Below are 19876 nucleotides of genomic sequence, written 5' to 3'. Positions count from 1 at the left end.
TCATAGATACTCGTGGAATTGGTCACGATCATTTTACTGTTTTACACAGTTGATTCTCACCATGGGCCGGCAAAGCGAGTCCATCATTGACTCTCCCGGTCTAAATTCTTGTCATCATCCCCAATTCTGTCTATTATTGCTACCTCTAGTTGTTCATGAGGTACAACAAGATGTGAGGGGAGTTCATAACACTAGAAATGCAACACTAAATGCAATTTTAAAAACAGTACTCAATAAAGTTATTATTACTTAAATTGAATAGTTTGTTGTTGAAGAGATAAATAATTATAAAATAAAGATTGATATAACTGAAGGTAATTTAAAATGTGTGAATATTATCAAATATATATGCACAATTTTATTAATGTGACACAATTTGTCTACTGATCTCATTACTTCATTACTATTATTTGTAGGTTTTTATTTAGTTCATATAGGATTGCACACAATTTGAGGGAAGGAAGTTGCGTGTTAAACTTTTCCTTATTAATAATTTGGTGTGATTTTGGAAGACTTTATTGGCCTCATTTTATTATCCTACTTTTTTCTAATATTTATTGTATTTTTTTAATCAAAGTTTAAAAAAAAATAACTCTTAAAAACAACAGTAGTTTTATATGTACTGTAATACACAATGAAATGGCCAGCATGACCTACACTTTTCACTCACACTTATTTACAAGACTATATTTTTATATTTACATGCCTAAACCAACAATCATATTCTTGAAAACAAAATAAGGAAAGATTATTAACTTATAATTGCTTAATTTACTAATACAACTACACTTTTCATTTGGCCATTAAACAAGCAACAGTGGGTGAGGTGAGCATTCCTCCCTTCTAAGACTCACCTTCATTCTTTGAGAATTATCTTTGCTTTGGCTTCTCATAGCTTCCAATTGATAGATCAAAGCATTGTCTCTTCTCTTATCGGCTTCGAGTCTATGAATGCTCTCCATGAGCCCTCTTTTGTTTCTAAACACATTTCCCTTCACTTTCATATATGTTTCATGATACACATGCTTGTCGATCTTCTTCGATTCTCGATACTTCCTTAGCAAACGGCGAAGTACTCGCATCCTCCTCATCCATAGTACCTTAGTTGGTAGTCTAGCTTCTTTAGTACCACTACGCTTCCCTTTTGAAATGAATGAATGAATAAAAAGATAACCAAGTTATGTGATTTACAAGTGAAGTTCCCTCCATGCTAGTTTCCTTTGTCGTGCCAATGTGTATATATACTAACCGTATCCGGTATGTCGTCCATTCCTCTTGGCTTCGAGTGCTTGTCTAGCGCGAAACCGGGAATGTAACTTGGTAGATCTCCTTAGCACCATTCCATCCTTGATTAGGTTTCTTACTTCCTTCCCTGCAAAATTCATACAAAAAAGAAAAATTAAAATGTTTTCAAACTCAAATTAACTGCTAAATTTAACTGTTCAAATGGATGTTTTCGGCAAGAATATATTAACTGCTCAAATATTTGTTTATTTAATTCAAATTTCGCATATGTTTAGTTCACTAATCAAAGTTGTTGAAATTCTCCATTTCTGACTCAATTGCATCATCCCCGGCGGCGGCGGCGGATGAGGAGGAGCATCATCGTCGACGTGGTAAACGGCAAGAAGAAGAGAGAGGAAGAAGTTGGGTTGGCCATGAATGGGAAGCTGACAGAAAGCGAGGGAATATACTGAGTACTCACTGGAGTTGGCCATGGCGACGTGGTTGACCTCGGCGGGGTCGAGCCACAGCTTGCGCCGGCCGCAGTGGAGGATAGCCGCGGCGAGCCGCTTCTGCAGCTTCAGGGACACCATCTCCTCCTCCTCCTCGAGCACCACCGATCAATGGAGTTTGGCGGAGGCGATGCGGTCAGTCCATACGCGTGCTCTGTCTTATATAGCGCCCGCCTGTCCTCTTCCTTGGCGCCCACGATTACGAAGAAAACGTGGGAAGAAAGGAAGGGGCGATGCGGGCCGGGTCATTTCTGACCTGGTCAGACCCGGCCCGGTCCGGATCCGATCGGACAATAATGCCCTCTTTAAGGATGAGAGTTAGACACTAGTTTACTCTTTTTTAACAAAAAAAAATAAAATCTGTCATCCCAACTATTCCACAAGATCGATCCAACAATCATATGTGAAGAGATAAATCAAGAAGTTACAATTAGCCACAATAAAAGAAGGTATTATTTCGATTTTATTAAGATTCGATCCTTGTCCAATCTATTTCATCGTAATCAATTCAATTATGTCCTCTTTCGTTTACTTTATAGTAGACAGAGAGCACTGAATTAAAATTGAACAAATCAATTTTTTAAATTAATCAAATACTCGACTTTTCTAAAAAATTAATTAATTCGATCATAATTAATTTTTTTTCGTCTCAATTGATATTTTACATCAACAGTCTAATTCATTAATTGAGCTCATGGCCAGGATTGTCTTGGGAGCTTAGTGCAGGGCCAATTGATTAAGACTAAGTTGACCAAAAATGGCAATTTTAAATTTAAGTTTAGTGGCCGGCCACTCGTCCATTTTCTCGCACGCAGCTTCTTGTCTTTCTTCTTATTCCATCACCTGCGTTGTGTTCATGTCCATCGATCGACATTTGGAGCTTGCAATTGAGGATGTTGCGCCTCGTTCTCACCCTCGTCGTCCTCTGCGGGGCCATCGCCACCGCCACCGAGAACGGCTTCCGCCTCCGCCGCGCCTTGGCCGCGACCAGTAACTCTTCCAGCGACGGCGACGGCGAGGACGCCCCGCGCGACCCCCCGGAACCCTACTCGCTGGGGCCCAAGATCCTTGATTGGGACCGGCAGCGCGCCGAGTGGCTCCGCCGCCACCCGGATCGGCCGAGCTTCCTCGCCCCGACCAAGCCCCGGGTGCTGCTCGTCACCGGCTCCTCCCCCAGCCCCTGCGAGAACCCGGTCGGCGACCACTACCTCCTCAAGGCTCTCAAGAACAAGATCGACTACTGCCGCATCCACGGCATCGAGATGTTCTACAACATGGCCCTCCTGGACGCCGAAATGACCGGCTTCTGGGCCAAGCTCCCCCTGCTCCGCGCGCTCCTCCTCGCCCACCCGGAGGTGGAGTTCTTGTGGTGGATGGACAGCGACGCCATGTTCACCGACATGGCCTTCGAGATCCCATGGGACCGCTACGCCGCCCACAACCTCGTCATGCACGGGTGGGACGATATGGTATACGAAGAACACAACTGGATCGGCCTCAACACCGGCATCTTCCTGCTCCGCAACTGCCAGTGGTCGCTCGACCTTCTCGACGCCTGGGCTCCCATGGGGCCCAAAGGCGAGGTCCGCATCGAGGCCGGAAAGGTCCTCACCGCCTACCTCAAGGAACGGCCTATCTTCGAGGCCGACGACCAGTCCGCCATGGTCTACCTCCTCGCCACCCAGCGCGACCGATGGGGGGACAAGGTCTATCTCGAGAGCACCTACTTCCTCCATGGCTACTGGGACATCGTCGTCGACCGCTACGAGGAGATGCTCAAGATCTTCCGCCCGGGGTTTGGGGATCACCGGTGGCCCCTCGTTACCCACTTCGTCGGGTGCAAGCCGTGCGGTAAGTTTCGGGCGTACTCGGTGGAGCGGTGCCTCAAGCAGATGGACCGGGCCTTCAACTTCGGCGACAACCAGATACTGCAGACGTACGGGTTCGTGCACAAGTCGCTGGCTAGCAGGGCTGTCAAGAAGATCAGAAATGAAACCAGCAACCCGCTCGGTATGAAAGATGCGTGATCAGAGATTCAGATCGCGCGCGCGGATTATATATATATATGCTGCAATGTTCCTTCCGCCGCCTTCAAGTCGATCAAGATCTAATGACGACGATAATTAATTCTGTAGTCCAGATAATAATCAGAAATTTATTTTCTTAGTCATTTATCATATAAATAGATTTATTAATCACGCCGCCGCCGCCGCTAGTTTTTCTCCATCCCATCAGCCTTCTTCGTTCGTTATTAGTCGGCTAATCTCGTAACTGTCTTGTAGCTCGGCAGTGTTGATTATTCTTGCCTTTTGCCTGTAGGCGCAGATATGCAAGGGGATCCAGGAAACCAAGCCTGATAACCTTGTAACTATCTTGATCCTTTGGCAGGGCTTGCACGCTTCAGATATTTTGGTAGCGTTTGAATTAGAGTGGCCGAGAGACCAAGAGACTAAGATGATCGAGGTTGGGATGGCCGAAAGACCGAGATGATCAAGATCGGGATGATCGAGAAGGAGATCGAGAGATCAAGATGGTCGTCGAAAGGCTGAAATGGTCGAGATTGGTATGACTGAGAGAGAGACCGAGGGACTAAGATGATCAGAGAGGTTGAGATGGTCGAGGTTGAAATGGCCGAGGAGACCGAAAAACCGAGATAGTCAAGAGACCGACAGACCGATATGGTCGAGAGGCTGACAAACTGATATGGTCGAGAAATCGAGAGATTGAAATGGTCGAGATCAGGACGATCGAGAGGTTGAGAGACCGAGAAGAAAATCAAGGTCGAGATGGGGCACTAGTCCATCTTTTAACTATTGACCTCCCCTGCTACCTAAGGCTAACCAACATCGGCCACATTAATTGTAATTTCTCTCTCTCTCTACAGAAGAATTAGGGTTTCTCTTCCTTCGTCCGCCTTTCTTGTTATTCTTCCTGCTTCTTTTCTTCCAACGCCAGAACCTCCAATCTTCTTCCCCAACACCTTACCTTTTTCTTTCTAAATTCCTCTGTTTAGCTTCTCTTTCTTCTTTTTCATCCGGACGCCACAACTGCAGTTTCTTTTTCTTCCTCTTCTCAGCACCAAATCAGCAAACCCTAAATCAGGTTCAGTAGATTGCAAGGAATCTAATAATTCTCCTCTTCCACCAACAGCAGTAGCTTCTTCCTTCCTCCTGATTTTTCCAGCAAGAGATCAACTTCTTCCCGCTGCACGCAACCCATCTCCAGCCGCCAGTATCCCTATTTTCTAATTCCTTTGCTACGTGTTCATTCCCACCTCAAAAAGATATACCAACTTATGTTATTTAGTCTGTGAAGGATAACTTAATTAGTCTGGATTTGATTAATCTCATCGATTAATATGCAATTAGTCAAGATTATCATCAACAATTTAGCAGTTGAACATTCGACTTCTGAACAAATTTAGTATATATATTTTGAGGGCAATAGAGTGAGAGATTGTAGTAGCTGAAAGGAAGCTCGGGCTCCATGGAGGTAAACGAGTTGACCTTCACCGGCAACCTGTAGGACCTTTCCGATCGGACACTCTTGAGGGTAGCTTCGAGGTAGATTAATTCTGTCACCTGATCGAAGAAAGGCCGAGCAACAGACGAAACCAAGGAAGCAGAAGGCATATCCGAAGAAAGATGTCATCTTGTTATCGAAGTTGCACCAGAAAATAAATACATAAATTAAAGATAAAAAATTTGAATATATATAGTTAAAGCTGTCAAACGAGTAAATTTATAATCGGACGATCAATCTACTAAAAACTCGATCGTCATAGGATAGAGTGGGACGGATCGACCCATCAATTTGATAGATTGAAAATTTTTTAATCCAATCTCACTTAAAATGGATTACATGCAGATTAGATAGACTAATCCAGACCTATCAAAAATAAAATAAATATAAAAAATATTTAAAAATTTTAAATTTAGATTATAATTTAAATATGTCAAATTAAAATTTTTAAATTTGAATTGTGATTTAGATAGATAAATCTTATTAATTCATTAATTTTTTTTAATTTTAAATTTAAAAAATAAATTTTTTTAACACGCGGGCTGATCCACTAGTTGGCCGAGAGCAGGCTGGTGCTCAGCTTCGCTCCCAAGACCTTGTACTACAACTTCCTGAAGCGGATGGGCGAGTTGTTCCCCGGCCCGAGCAAGGTTGGGTGGAAGGTGAACAAGAGGGGCTTCATCACTACGTAGTTCTACTTCGCCATGTTGTTCGAGGCAGTGCCAGTGGGCTTGGCATGAGACGAGGTGTGTGTTCTTGCATTCTACTATCCACTCAAGCTTCTGATTTTGTCTTCTTCTTCTTCCTCCTCCTCTGATCGTTGAATAATCTTTTGAATTCGGTTCATTAGCAGTATCACCATGAACTTCATCAGTTTTCCCCTCCATATAACTACACATATCGACAGTTCTATAAATTCTCTCAAAGCCTCAACAAAGTTCTCATGAATACCCATATTACAGTTGCATGATGATCTACAGCAAATATAACGCCTATCGTCATCATTTATCCACAATTTAAATTGGTAAAAACAAAATAGACATGTTTATACACATTTTTAAATAATAATTTAATAAATGAAAATTTCGGTTATCATTGTTGCTACAACGGCTGCCACAAAATGGCATACAAGCCAACGCCACAAAGTATAGTTTTAGCACGGCTGAAGATATAATCTGGTGTCTCTGGTGAATGTGCAGCAAAGAACAGCCTCTGCAGTTTTATCATAGGGTGTCGATAGGTGTGAAGGGCCCAGGTTTAGTTTTGGAAACCCAGTATCCGATAAAAATAGTGAGGCAGAAGGAGACGACCGAGAGGAGCAAAGCGAACGATGTGGCTGCATCTGATGGCCCAGTTCTCGGTGACACAGGCGAGACGGATGATAGTTCAGATGCTGGAGCTACAGCCAATGGCAACCAATTGCAGCTAGCTGAGAAGTGCTGGGATTTGCTCCATGCATGGCCATCTGTTGGGTACCAGAAAGCAACGGCCACCTTGCTAGTCTGGCCGATGGTAAACTGAATGTCCTGCATCCAGACGTGTGATATTCACAGTTAAGTATAAGCCACAAGGATCGATTAACTTAACGCAACATACCTGTTGAAAACGATCCATTGTCCTCAAGGGTCTGGAGAATTCGAAAAAGTAGGTGCCTTTCTCACCACTTTTCCCATATGGAGAATCTTCTTCTATGAATCCTGGACAATACAATTTGAGGAGGTAGACTAGTAAGATGATCTATGAAAATGTGTCCTTTTGAGGAATTGAAAATGCACGTCAAGGCATAAGCTTCAAAAAACTTGAGCCAATAAACTAAATGGCCCATCGTGTCAAACATCGAGGGAGAAAAAAAAAACTCACTACAAAAACAAAGTGACTGAACATTCTGAAAACAATTATCTTAAAATAAATACAAGTGTATTGGTTAATATTTGCAAACTATTTACATTAAACATCCATACATTTTCAAGTATATCCCACAGAGCGAAACACTGATACACTTGCTATAAGTTAGAGCAGGTAGCCAAATCAATTTTCTTTAAGAAATACTGGAGAACTATAAAACACTGGTAGATTCATTACAATTTAGAATGAATTGAGTGACCCAATCAATTTTCTAATCCACATGATTGTAGACAATGAGAGTAGTATATACCTGTATGAGACACTAGAGAACTGTGCCACCAAGCTCCTACCCAATCATTTTTTCCAATTGATTTATCTTCTGCGAAAACAATGACAAGTCATCAAACTTGTTTTCAATGCAAATACGAATTTGCAAAGATGTAAAGGGAGGAGGCAGCAGAATTGAGGAAAAGAAGCCATTTATAGTTTTTGAAAGCCTATGTCAAGCATACAAGGTCCACACTAATTCAAGGCCTGAACAGAATTAAAAGATGCTGGTATACCCCTGTGATGCAGGACAGGCTATTTTAGGTGACAGAGAAGCAACCACACTAATGCTTTAAGATACGAATGATCCAAATGATCATGAACAAGGTTAGCAGCCACGTTAGTAAGAGCTCACCTATGTTCTTTTGAAAAAGATAAAGGATGTTTGATTATTTTTTTAAGCTTGGCTATAAACAAGTTGAACGCTAATAAAACTAAGTTCTGCTCCTTTAAGCTCAGGAACTTATGAAATGTGCATGCAAGAAACTTATTCTCATTTAAGTATAAGATATATTCCAGCAGACTAACTTCACCCAAATCTTGATCTCATAGGTTAATTTACAGAAATTTTGTTCATCATGTTATCTGATATTGGAGTTGTGCTAACAGAATGCTTTAATGGAAATCATGATTGAAACTTGAATTTGCCCTTAGAAAGGATGCAAAAAACAATAACAGTTAACAAAAGACCCAATTAATCACCATTATCTATATATATCTCCTTTTTTTTAATTCAATTATGTACCTATCACAAATCCTGCTGAGTAATGAATTGTTGGATCGAAGTTGATTCCAAGTTGGGGAGCAAAAGAGTGATAGATCTGTTCCGAAGAACTCATCTGAGATAACAGGGAATTTAAATATCCAAAAGTTGGCACTTTATCTGGTTCCATAAATATCTGGAATCTCAAAGTAATATATTATCATCTTTATATCTTCTTCCAAACCAGTGGATTGATATAGAGTGGTGGTTATGGTTAAAACAAATAAAATCAAGTTGCCACAGTAAATACAAAAGAGCTGAATTAGATATGGTCTTTTTTTCTAAAAGTTTGAGGATCCATGGAATTTATCGAAATCCAACATTGTATTCTAATGGAAATGTTTTAGTAGGTAACAGAGATTCTAAATATTCGATGCCTCTTGAAGACAAAGTGTGTAAATCATGAATGCCATTATTTGAGACTTCAATCCAAAGAAAATGATCAAAACAAAGACTAAACTGAGGATGGAATAACACAAGGAAGGGAGTAATGATAATATATGTTAAAGCTTGCATAATACCAAACATGACAAATGACTTTTATGGATAATGTCTTAAAATAGTGCAAGAACATTAGGAGAGAATAAGGATTTTTCTATTTTAGACAAACATCAATCTACATCAAGACAATGTTTAATCAAACCTGGAGGACCTGTTCCATCAAGGTAACGACAGTGTGGATTCCAAGCATAAACATCAACCAGGTGTCCGAAACTGTCATGGATAGCAAAAAGGACAAAAGTAATTCGTGTCACTAACTAGAAAAAGACTCTCCAAAAACATGGCAGGAAAGGACCATAGTTTACCTATCATTTCCATTTCCTTTACTGTTGTCAACAAGATTACTACCATATAGCCGTCCAGGAATCGCTTTGCCAACAGAAAAGTGCATAATGTCTACCTCGTGACCATGGCAGTTTTTATCAGTGCATGAACCAGGCATGTGAGAACACCCACCCATCTAATAAAACAGATGAATTCTCATTACAAAAGTATCAAAAAAATAAACAAAATGAGAAAAGGTCTCACAAATGTTGCTAGAACTCTTCCTACATAGTCAAACAGGTAAAACACAAAACTATGTTCTTGAAAAAGATGCAACAGAAGTACTAGAGAATACCATTCATTCATCTAAATAAGTAGGTTAATGGCATATCAATACATTTTTTGTTTACTTCTTTATAGAAATAGTTTGAGAGGCCATAAAAGAACTCACATTTTTATATGTTGCATTTTCCCCAACTTGAAACATTAGAGCAACTGAAGGACATTTATAATCATCACTGGATTTCAACAAGACAGAGAAATGAAAAAGATAGAAAGAAATATTAATTATCAAATTGAACAACATCCAGAGGTAACAAATAGGAAAACAAATTTTCACTAACCAAGATTAAAAAGGCATTAATTATCATACAAGAATAGTAATCAAGCAAGAAAACTAGCAAATAGTTAAATGGAACCTTGATGCGCCATATTAAGGCATTGGCACACAACTTTCCTTTTATTCATTTTTTTTCTCCCATGGATTTACATTTAATGACAGGGGTCATAACCAGTACTTCCACATGATTGTGTTTGGGGCATTTTCGTAGACAGTGTTATTATTTTTGACACTTAACCAAAAGAAGGCCCATTAAATGTACTTAGTTCTTCTGCAACACTAAATTATTTTACTCAAGGTCTAGAACCACAAACTATCCTACTTAGATAAAGAGACCAAAAGACTGTATTGACTGACGGTAACAGCATCAAAAGTTCATCAGTTGGACACTATCGGATTAATAGAAGACAAAGAAGTAATACCGATTAGAGGTACATGTAAAAAAATACGAAACATAGAGGACTTTTATCCTTCAAACAAGCAGATTCAGAGCATTATGTAATTTCAAAGAAAGGTTATTTTAATGTAGGCTATGCTGGGGCATTCAAATTAGAGTATGTTCTTTGTAGATACTCAATTTAGTGCTTAAGTTCAGTTATGTATTCAATTGCCAAAAACTATTTAATGTTTGTCAAACAGTAATTAAACCAGTGTCAAGCTGGTGATTAAAAAGAAGTATGCATGATGATCTGGGTTTCGATTCCAAGGATGCCAGACAAGTTCTGCAAGTAAACTCTTTGTTGCTTAGCAAATGAAGAACCACAGGAAAATATCAAAAAGGGAAAAGCAAACCGCACGCAAAGCATTAACTCAAACCAAGTTACATATTCCTCATGCAAATTAGAAGCAATTGATAATCTTCATATCTGACAAATTACTTACCCCAAAGAATAAGCATACTCGCCAGCAACTTGCAGCATGAAGTATACGTTTTGACCATCATGCACAGCCTACTAAACAAATAATAGTCAGATAAAGGCAACCAAAAGTTAGATCCACTAAGACATCAAGCAGAAAGGAAACCATTGATCCACAGTACCATGACCTCATGCTTCTGTTCCCTTTTACTGCCTTTAATATAGATCTAATACAAACTCGAAACATAGTCGATATGCCTCAAAAGCTAAATCTTAAGGCGTATTTAGTTCCTAGAATTTTGGTACCTTGACAGTCATCTTTCCGCCGCCGTAAGCCTTATCCTCTTCAAAATCGAGCGCCGGAAGGAGAGGGAGCAGAGGCCCATCGACGCCGGCCCAGTCATCTGCGCGGCCGTCGATGGTGACGGTTCCTGGCCGGTAACCCGCGATGAGATGGACATCGGGGTTCGCCTCGCAGCTCGACTCGTCCTCGTCCTCGTCGTCGTTCTCCTCCTCCTCCCCCTCGCCGTGGTGCTCGTGCGCAAAACCGAGTCGGATCCTCGAGGAGAGGGTAAGAACTACGAGAGCTAGTAGGAGAAGCAGACGAAGCTTGCGGATCATGGCCGGACGGAGGGGGATTGGATCGGAGACGGCGTGGCGATCGCAGAATCGCGAGGAGAGAGGACGAAGGACGCCAACTGGCGTCGGAATATCGACGACGAATGGCATCGACATTACTACGAAATTTCCCTTGAAAAGGACAAAATAAAAATTAAATTACAAATTTATTATTATATTTTTTAAATATTTAATTTATTTAAATTCTCATGTAGTAATATTCAGATAATCTTTAAAATAATTGAACTAAATCAAGTAAACATATAAATAAATTAAATTAAATTAAAAGGCATAGTTCTATACTTCTATAATTATTATTTTTATTTAGAAGAAAATTCTTTTTATTATTACTTTAAAAGAAGAAGGCCACGATTAGGGTTTCTCCCAGACCTGTGGACTTATCTTTATGCTCTCTCTCTGCCGCCGCAACGCAGCACGAATTGGAGAGCCGCCGGCGAAGAGTGCCGCAAGATGAGGCTTTTAACCCACAACATGCTCTCCAGCAACGTCAAGGGCGTCGTCGACGGCTTCCCGCTCCGCCTCGAGGCCGAGAAGTGGGTCGAGAAGGAGGTGGAGCTCAACGCCGACTTCCTCCGCCACATCTTCCCCAAGATCGAGTGGAAGGCCCTTGCCAGCGCCGCCCGCGCGGTCGGTTACGGCGAGCTCCCGGACGAGGCCTTCGTCGCGATGCTGGACTCCGAGGATTTCCTTCGCCGCTTCCACCACGCGCTGCTCGAGATCCATGTCGAGGAGGGCGCCCTCGTCTGCCCCGACACCGGCCGCCGATTCCCCATCAACAAGGGCATCCCCAACATGCTCCTCAACGAAGACGAGATATGATTCCAAGCTCGAGATTACTTTTTTGCCTTCGTTTCTTTGCGTTCTTGCGATTTAGGGGTGGCTTGTCGTAGTTAATAGAAAAATCAAAAGTTAATGGAGACAGATTTCCATGAAGCATCCATGAAACCAGTAGAACTGTTGGCTATGCAAGTTTTCATATTGAATTACAGGATCATAATGGTATAATTCCTAAAATTCTTCCAATCTTGTTGATGTTTCTGTGTTAAACCTTGATCTTGTGCTAAAAATCTAAGTAGAAAAGTAGAAATTTCATGATAACTTGCTTTCAGTGATGTTCATCTTCACAACATGTTCATTAACAAAGATGAGGTATGATTCTAGGGCAGTTAATCTCCTAGATTGCTATGAATCATTCCTGAAACTTGTAGAACTGTTCTTGAAAGTTCTGTTCTTGATTTAAAGAAACGTAATGTCATTTGCTTAAATGCCTAAAACTCTCCAATCTTATTGATCTTGTGGCTGATATCAAATAGGAAAGTAGAAGATGCGTGATAAATTGTTTTAGGTGGAGGATCCAAACACCTAGTCAAGCAGATTCAAGTACTTCGACCAGAACACATCTCTTTCATGTGCATAGCAGTGCATGACGATGACTGTAGTGAAAGTGAGTACTAAAACATCAGTTCACGATGAGCGTTAGATCGTTATTGCGGTGTTCATCATCGGTCGTAAGAATCTGTTATTTTAACTTCTGGCATTACAACGATTTCACACAGTTCGTATCTTCATATGTAAGAAAGTAAATTGAAAAATTATAATTGATCACGATAATAGAAGGTATTATCTCGATTTTGTTGAATAATAATAATTCAACTCAAACCCTAAGACTTGTGCCAATTGCAACAAGGAATGATGGACCTTCTTGAACCTCTTTAATTAATATCTAATCATATGTAATATATAAGTTTTAATTTACATAGCTTCACTTTCAAACATATTTTTTATCAATATATAAAAAAAATCATCAATTTATATATATAGGAGTATATCTTTGTACATTTTATATTGCATATCTAGCTACGCTGTCTGGAAACGACGTTTAGACTGCCGTCCCCGTTTCCGAAACGTTCGGAAACGTTTCCGGGGATGGAAACTTACAAGAAACGGCGAATGGAGGCTGTAGCAGCGTCGGAGCTTGGTGAGAAGAGCAGACACGGCGTCGGGGCCGTGTGGTGGAGGAAAGGCGAGGAAGGGGAAAAAGAAGAGAAGAGGGGACGGCGCTTCCTGGGTTCGTGAGGGAAGGAGACGCGCGGCTCCTTCTCCCGGCAGCAGCAGGGGGCACGCGGTGGTGGCTTCGATTTGCGGCTGAGCGTGATGGCAAGGCGGCAGAAGATGAGAGAGAGGAGAAGAGGTGAAGGTAGGGTTCGGTTTCGCGTTGGCAGCCCCTCCGGTCGGCGTCGACGGCGAGAAGCAGAGACAAAAGGGGCTGCGGCGCAACGAAGAACAGAAGAAAGAACGAAAATCACGATTAGGAAACCGGTAGGGTTTTATAATCTTTCTTAACGGGTCCTAATGGATTTGGGTTTAAATCATTAACCCATTAATCCAAAAAACCTCATCCACTAACCAATTAAATCAATTAAACCTCTTTAGGTCTTCGACACTGTAGGTCTTCGACGTTTAATATAAATTAATATTTTTTAATTTTTATTTCTTTTAAGTCTAAAAACTAAATTTTAAATAAAATTTAATTTTAAATTAAAAATTATAAATAAATGGGTTATTTAGATAAATTGCTAAAATAATTTTTAGAATATAAATAATAATGATTTCTGGTCTTCGTCATCGCAGAAAAACGATAAGATCATAGTCTGACTACTTCGTGCCTAATTAACGTAGCAAATGAGGAAGGAACCGAAGGAGAGCAGTAAGACAGTAATTGAATTTAAAAAAAAAAGAAATATCTCTTATTAATTATCATATCTTTCTACTTCACCTATCGATCCTGCTTGCCAACAACCGTTCTCGCAGCTCCTCCAAAGTCTCACAAGCTGCATCCGCAGAAGAGAAAGAAGCAGCAGATCATGGAGACCAGAGCCACCGATTCCAGCACCGTCACCAGAGCCCACGCCACCTCGTCGATCGCCTCGGCGGTGACCGCTCGCCACTGGAGGCCTGAGGCGCTGGCGCCGGAGATGGCGCTCCAGAGGCCGGAGAGACGGAGATCAGATGGCCACAGGAGGCCGGAGAGGCCGACGACGGCGCCGGAGAGGCCGACGACGGCGTCGGAGAGGTTGGTGGAGAGGAAGAGGCAGACAGCGCTCCAGGCGGCGGAGAGACGGAGGCCGGACGGCCACCAGCGCAGCGTGGACAGCAGACTGTTGCCCATCTCTTCGTCTCGGCGCCGGCTCATTGGTGTGGGGGATAAGTGGCTGATTATAGCTAATAGATACCGGTGTTGACAATAATTCCGGTTTATACTTTGTAACACCGACATGTCGTTGGAGAGAGACAAAGTTTTCCGGTGGTCCGAAGTTAGGAGTAGCTTCGAGCGTGGTACACATGTGCTTTGCGGTGGACCCCCGCAATTACTGCCCTGTATATGCACATGTCTGATAACCCGACTGCTGGCCCACCTCGTTGACCAAATTTACGATTTTAAATAAATTTATTATCAGTTTATTAAAGATATTAAACTATTTATAAATAAAATTTATTAAACATGTTCATTATAAAATATTATTATCAAACTTATGAAATAGTTAATTAATTAATTATATAATATCAAATTTAAAAATATATAAATTTTAAATAATCAAATTAAATGAACCAATCTCAAATTAAATTTAAACTCATAAAAAAAATTAAGTCAAATTTGAATAATCATATTTAATTCATTTTATACTACAACAAATCACATTTTGATCTTGTAAAGTAAAGCATCGCAATTTGGAATCACATCTAAATACAAAATGAGGAGGAAACGACGGTCCAAACAGATCATACACGGCTTAATGGAAAAACTATGGAAGAATGAAATTCTTCCTGAGAAAAAAAAACATGCAACTCTGACATGTCCGTATCTACCTTTATGTTGTTTTAGACAACACTAAATGCTGTTTGTAATGATGAAGTGAAGCGGGATGCAATCGTCTGAGTTGCAAATTGTTGAATCTGCTTCCTGGCATCTGGAACATGGAACAAGAATAGGAAGAATGAGCTTACAACATAAATGGCTCCCTCAAGAGTACAATAAGTATTGACAGTAATAGTTGTGATTCTGGACGTGTAAATATATTTTATGCAATTCTGGTACGCGAACAGAAGATTGAATGTAGCCCACAAATTCTAAGGGATGCAAAATCTAAGGGGATATGCAACTAAGAAAATTATCGCAGATGAGCCAAAAATCAATCTGTTTCATTCAAGACCTATGAACACCAAGTAATTGTGAGAAGTATCACAGTTCAGAGTTTGAACGATATATCAAATTAGATTATCTTTGCTAGGATGGCATTTCAAGAGCTCTATTTACTAACAGGAAGCACTAGGGAAGTTTCATTGTTGGTTCCATTGCTCTAGCAATTGAAGGAGAGGGATAAATCTCACATGGGTTGAATAAGAAACTTAAATTTGGTTTCATCCAGATGGATATAAGCATATCTTCCAAAATAAGAGTCCACAATAATAAAACTGTAAACTGAATAAAACTGAAAAAAGAAACTGATTAAGATTTCCATACTTGCCTAAAGATCAATGATGTCAGCAAAGGAAATGCTACAATGGCTACTATTACAGTTGCTTAGTGCAACACCAGAAAATTTGCCACTATTTCAATGGTCCTAAATATCACGCGTAAAACAAATCTAATGAAAGAATAGTTGTCACTTATCAGTTGTCAGCCAAAATGTGTCTGATTGCAGCCAAATGTGTCTGATTGATCCCTTGACACAATCCATTCAAATGTATAAGCTTATTTCTAGGTTTCCCATCGATTAAATCCACTTCAGAAAATTTTTGTGCCTAGGGTGTAAAAGGATACCAGTATGCAATTGACACTCCAGCCAATTCCAGTTTAACAACAAAATTTCCTGGTGCCTAAGGTGCTCCAGGAAAAGTTCTTATTCTAATGTGCCAGAATCATTGAGATTATCTACCCAATACTGTTACTAGGTTAATAGGTCTGAATTCCTCTTGTGTTTGCCACTGTCCATTAATGTAAAGTGAATTGATTCAAGAGGGTCAAGACTCACCTAATAATGTCCTTCAGAGAATCTATTAGGTTGGAGTTGATAGTTTTTTCTCCTACAAAACTCCACTGTGAATCTATAAAGAGCTTTATTCTTACAAGACTTTGGTTGTTCCAGGGTTACCATGGGAAAACTAATGGAATCAATCTATAGGTTTTCAAAGTAATTGGTACAGTCAATTAAGAACTAAGTCTGGATTATATATTAATTGAATTTCGTGGAGCCAATCTTGAAGCAGATTCAATCCTTGAATCTTGAAATTATTTCTGAAGTTTATGATGCAAATTACATGCCATGGAGGATTCACAAAACATTACAAGAGAACAGGAAATTCCAATTAGAAGTTCAATGCTGCTATTTGGAAGGCATCCAATCATATTTAATTTGAATTAGTCCTTTCCCTTTGATTTGAAACATTGGATTAATTTGGCAGTTTGAATTAGCGGTGTAGAAGAGGTCAATTATTATCAGTTTGATTAGTTGGTTTTTATAATTAAAGTTGGATTGATACTTGGTGGTTTTAAATATCAAATATTTGTTCATTTCTTAACCTTAAGTCTGCTTCAAAACCACGAAACCTGGCCAACAAGTCAGATTCACTACATAGAGAGTTGTACTAGACTTGTTTTCTTGAGAACTGGATGATTTCAGACTTTTCCTCCTAGTCAGTGTGATTGCTACCTTTCTTTCTCATAAGTGTGTTTGTTCAGAATAAGTGAGATTGTCTAGGTCTTATATCTTCTCTCTTTTCATATGCTATGATTATCCACCTTAAAGCTATCCCTCATTTTGTAAATTAAGTTTGTGCTGCACAGAACCCACATCAGTTCAACCAATGAACTGGATTACACTATGCAAGGATTCATCACGACAAATCATGAAACAAACACAGATATTTAGTGACATTGGAGGAAATTTGTTACTGTTTGAACAAAATAACCTAGAAAACACAATAAGTTACCAAAGAGAACCAAATAAGATATGCACCTTTACGGCATTTAGTGAAACCAACAATATTTGCGATGCTGAGGGTCAAGCAAACTCCTACTACAAGGAGATAATCTGCTTGAAATCTTAGAAGTGAGAATATTGCTAGAAAAATCCATGCAACAGCCTGCATAACAAAGAATTTACCATAAGAGTACTGATAATACAACATGGCAATGTGTAGATATTTCTAAATATTAATCAGATGTTGTGTCTCTACAAATGCTGGATCCTAAAGGCCAACAAAATATTCAGTATAAGTAAAAATGGTACAATAAATCAAAGGATCATTTCCCAGATCGCAAGATGAGGTAGAAAGAACATATATACCACGAGCAGACAAAAAGATTAAAAAATAATAATGAACATATACACAAATGGAGTATCAGAAAATCAATTCAAGATAAAATACTCAATATTATTTCTTTGTATTTATAGAGAATACTTTCTACATCTCATTTCCTTCAAAAGCTGCAAATTATGCATCTCTTCAAGATTAAATTTAGCAAAATGCCACTACTCTCTTTTCATACCTGTGAATGAGGTAGCTGATCAAAAAGGCTGTTAAAGGTCCAACAGATGAATGAAATGCTGCTTGCCTTTCCAATATCTTGCCTTCAATGCAAGTTGGGCTTACATATCGTATGGAAATAATATATAGTCAAATCTTCTAGTTTTAGATGGGTGCGCTATATATGTTAACAAGGTTATATTTGGTTTACATATACTATGACATAATTGCAGTTTGCAGATAATTCAAAACTTTTGTTTTAATGGATTAGTTGAATGGAGATTGAATGGTGGACATTTCATTTTCTAATCAATTGTTATTCTCTAAGTATGACAATGAATGGAGTAATTGTGATAAGTAATGAAAAATCACTCCTTTATCAAAAGTGATCATTTATTTTGTTGAGCTAAGTGAATTCGAGGGACCAGTGCTATCCCAGCCCCTAGGTCTTCCAGTGGTTAGGTCAACCCATATAGCATGTCCAATACACATTCACATATGGGGATGCATATGCAAATAGTTATTTAAGAAAACATTCAGATACTTTTACCAACTTAAATTTAACTAAAATAAGCAAACCACTACAACAGTTATGGCGATCGACTAAGAACAAAGTTTCAAACTATTAAGCAATAGACAAAATGTAATGCTTATGAAAAAGTCTTTAAATAACACGCTAAACATTGATAATTTTCTTTGGAAACACAATTAGCATCAAATTCTCACAATTAGAACACTCTCCTCTTGTTATCTGAATTAAGTTGATTACAAAGTATAATTGTGTTAAAGTTTCTCCTTTTCTGAACTAATGCATTGGCATTTTAAGCTTTCGTAACTTAATCTAACAAAAAACTCAAAATGAGTGTAATTATCATTTTTGTTGTCGACCATCAAATGGTTATTCCTTTACACTCACAGTGTAATAGTATATTTTCCAAATTTAAGAGTCTTCTTCTCTTCCCATTTGGTTCTATATAAAATGGATTAAACTGCACATAAAACTAACATGATCAACTATGTGCAAATGCTCATGGAAACTTAAATATTTTCCATCAAATATATTGTCGTCTGAAAATCCTGTCATCGCATAGTGTATGTGACTAGTACATAATGCAGCCATAGATTGTTTTCTAGATCAAGTTTGGAAGCTTAAAAATCATACACAGCATCAGCATGGATTAAATGCTTACTGTGAGATAAAGGGTCCACCAAAACAGCCAAGAATCCTTCTTGTTCATACGTGCAAGAGACTGAAAACATAAAGAACCAGAAATCAAATAAAAGTGGATGTATAAAACATCAGATCAATTCATCATACAAACAACTCCCAAGCTAGATAGAAAATGTAAGAACCTCCTGATCCAAGCACTCGAACTTCCAAAGGCTTTCTCCTTCCTCATTGATCTCATTCCACCACCTCAGCCCGACCAAAATCCTCCCACTGACATTCTTGACGACCCAGAAATCTAGAGCCGCAAGAAAAACAGTTACCACAAAAATGATGACAAAACTGTCAACGAAGAGCGCCGACAGGATGTAGAAAGCCAGCGCTGCACCCTATCGAGAAAGACCGAGCAAAAGATAAGAACTGGCATCCGCATGTGTTTTCAAAACCCAAAAAAAAAAAAAATGAATGCCGAAGATATACCTTGAAAAGAACATGGAAAAGGCACGTCCTAGGGTTGGCATAATTCTCCACTGGAGGCTGCAAGGAAACAAATTATATCAAGAACTGAAGATATGAACCAAATATATGTCAACTCCCATACGAAATCAAGTATAGATCTAACGTGCGCAACTCCAACTACCGCAAAGACCCACTTTTCCTGCTTAATTCGGTATCCAACACAAAGTCCGTACGAGATCGAAGATCAATGGAACCCAAAAAAACAAAAAAAAAAAAAGTGAATTCGGTAAATCTGATCGATTGAATCGAATGGAACGAGCGGGGAAAAGCTACTTCGGGAGATGGGAATCCGTGAGCTGAATCGGAGGACAAAAGAGACACAGAAGCGTTATTAGGGGTTTGTACCTGAATCGAATCCATCCGGAGAGTGAGATCGGTGATCCCCCTTCCGACGTTCTCAGTCTCGGCGATCGAATCGAATGCGAGAAGATGCGTCGGGCCTTCCTCACGTTACCCTTCCCCACGACGAACGCAGCCAAATTTACCGTAAAAGAACCGTAAAGCTGTTTTGGTTCGCGATTTTAGAAAATACAAAAACCACAAAAAAATAATTTTTATTTTCCAAATATTTGAAATATAAAAATCATT

The 19876-nt window shown here is 39.6% G+C and overlaps 6 protein-coding genes across 7 annotated transcripts; 2 read left to right on the top strand and 4 right to left on the bottom strand.

Moving 5' to 3' along the window:
- Nucleotides 1–671: 671 nt before the first annotated feature.
- LOC141826188 (large ribosomal subunit protein eL19y-like) lies at nucleotides 672–1847 on the bottom strand. The gene is made up of 3 exons (XM_074713435.1): nucleotides 1706–1847; nucleotides 1250–1372; nucleotides 672–1141 (listed from the first exon to the last, which is right to left on the bottom strand). Exons 1-3 carry the CDS (start codon nucleotides 1815–1817, stop codon nucleotides 804–806), a joined length of 573 nt encoding a protein of 190 aa, XP_074569536.1. The 5' UTR covers nucleotides 1818–1847; the 3' UTR covers nucleotides 672–803.
- Nucleotides 1848–2629: 782 nt separating this feature from the next.
- LOC141826998 (putative xyloglucan 6-xylosyltransferase 1) lies at nucleotides 2630–3763 on the top strand. The gene has a single exon (XM_074714293.1). It carries the CDS (start codon nucleotides 2630–2632, stop codon nucleotides 3761–3763), a length of 1134 nt encoding a protein of 377 aa, XP_074570394.1.
- Nucleotides 3764–6235: 2472 nt separating this feature from the next.
- On the bottom strand, nucleotides 6236–11159 carry LOC141826186 (uncharacterized). 2 transcript variants are annotated; one of them, XM_074713432.1, is made up of 8 exons: nucleotides 10741–11159; nucleotides 10460–10527; nucleotides 9410–9476; nucleotides 9000–9154; nucleotides 8837–8907; nucleotides 7414–7482; nucleotides 6855–6955; nucleotides 6236–6784 (listed from the first exon to the last, which is right to left on the bottom strand). In XM_074713432.1, exons 1-8 carry the CDS (start codon nucleotides 11053–11055, stop codon nucleotides 6482–6484), a joined length of 1149 nt encoding a protein of 382 aa, XP_074569533.1. In that variant the 5' UTR covers nucleotides 11056–11159; the 3' UTR covers nucleotides 6236–6481. The 2 variants fall into 2 exon arrangements, with proteins under 2 accessions (XP_074569533.1, XP_074569535.1); XM_074713434.1 differs by having other exon boundaries at nucleotides 8846–8907.
- Nucleotides 11160–11442: 283 nt separating this feature from the next.
- On the top strand, nucleotides 11443–12042 carry LOC141828401 (multifunctional methyltransferase subunit TRM112 homolog A-like). The gene has a single exon (XM_074715828.1). The coding sequence runs from the start codon at nucleotides 11524–11526 to the stop codon at nucleotides 11890–11892; it is 369 nt and encodes a 122-aa protein (XP_074571929.1). The 5' UTR covers nucleotides 11443–11523; the 3' UTR covers nucleotides 11893–12042.
- A 1733-nt stretch (nucleotides 12043–13775) lies between these two features.
- LOC141827354 (uncharacterized) lies at nucleotides 13776–14259 on the bottom strand. Its single transcript, XM_074714576.1, has one exon. It carries the CDS (start codon nucleotides 14240–14242, stop codon nucleotides 13898–13900), a length of 345 nt encoding a protein of 114 aa, XP_074570677.1. The 5' UTR covers nucleotides 14243–14259; the 3' UTR covers nucleotides 13776–13897.
- A 529-nt stretch (nucleotides 14260–14788) lies between these two features.
- LOC141827353 (Golgi apparatus membrane protein-like protein ECHIDNA) lies at nucleotides 14789–19764 on the bottom strand. The gene is made up of 6 exons (XM_074714574.1): nucleotides 19634–19764; nucleotides 19250–19306; nucleotides 18955–19158; nucleotides 18792–18851; nucleotides 17091–17217; nucleotides 14789–15041 (listed from the first exon to the last, which is right to left on the bottom strand). Exons 1-6 carry the CDS (start codon nucleotides 19646–19648, stop codon nucleotides 14953–14955), a joined length of 552 nt encoding a protein of 183 aa, XP_074570675.1. The 5' UTR covers nucleotides 19649–19764; the 3' UTR covers nucleotides 14789–14952.
- Nucleotides 19765–19876: the final 112 nt, after the last annotated feature.

Source organism: Curcuma longa, chromosome 4 (assembly GCF_044706935.1).
Source record: "Curcuma longa cultivar G26 ecotype Majalengka, Jawa Barat chromosome 4, ITB_CL_G26_1.1, whole genome shotgun sequence".
In the NCBI taxonomy this organism is placed as follows: domain Eukaryota; kingdom Viridiplantae; phylum Streptophyta; class Magnoliopsida; order Zingiberales; family Zingiberaceae; genus Curcuma; species Curcuma longa.
This window is presented reverse-complemented; position numbering and strand designations above follow the sequence as displayed.

Excerpts from the sequence above, each read along its gene's own strand:
- LOC141826188 (XM_074713435.1), bottom strand. The coding sequence starts at position 1,817 with ATGGTGTCCCTGAAGCTGCAGAAGCGGCTCGCCGCGGCTATCCTCCAC. Across the intron at positions 1,373-1,705 it reads CGTCGCCATGGCCAACTCCA|GGAAGGAAGTAAGAAACCTA; the intron begins GTGAGTACTCAG and ends TGAATTTTGCAG. Across the intron at positions 1,142-1,249 it reads TGGACGACATACCGGATACG|GGAAGCGTAGTGGTACTAAA; the intron begins GTTAGTATATAT and ends TCATTTCAAAAG.
- LOC141826998 (XM_074714293.1), top strand. The coding sequence starts at position 2,630 with ATGTTGCGCCTCGTTCTCACCCTCGTCGTCCTCTGCGGGGCCATCGCC.
- LOC141826186 (XM_074713432.1), bottom strand. The coding sequence starts at position 11,055 with ATGATCCGCAAGCTTCGTCTGCTTCTCCTACTAGCTCTCGTAGTTCTT. Across the intron at positions 10,528-10,740 it reads GCGGAAAGATGACTGTCAAG|GCTGTGCATGATGGTCAAAA; the intron begins GTACCAAAATTC and ends TTTGTTTAGTAG. Across the intron at positions 7,483-8,836 it reads TGATGGAACAGGTCCTCCAG|AAGATAAATCAATTGGAAAA; the intron begins GTTTGATTAAAC and ends TTGTTTTCGCAG.
- LOC141828401 (XM_074715828.1), top strand. The coding sequence starts at position 11,524 with ATGAGGCTTTTAACCCACAACATGCTCTCCAGCAACGTCAAGGGCGTC.
- LOC141827354 (XM_074714576.1), bottom strand. The coding sequence starts at position 14,242 with ATGGGCAACAGTCTGCTGTCCACGCTGCGCTGGTGGCCGTCCGGCCTC.
- LOC141827353 (XM_074714574.1), bottom strand. Across the intron at positions 19,159-19,249 it reads TTTTCCATGTTCTTTTCAAG|GGTGCAGCGCTGGCTTTCTA; the intron begins GTATATCTTCGG and ends CTTTCTCGATAG. Across the intron at positions 15,042-17,090 it reads TTTCACTAAATGCCGTAAAG|ATGCCAGGAAGCAGATTCAA; the intron begins GTGCATATCTTA and ends TCCATGTTCCAG.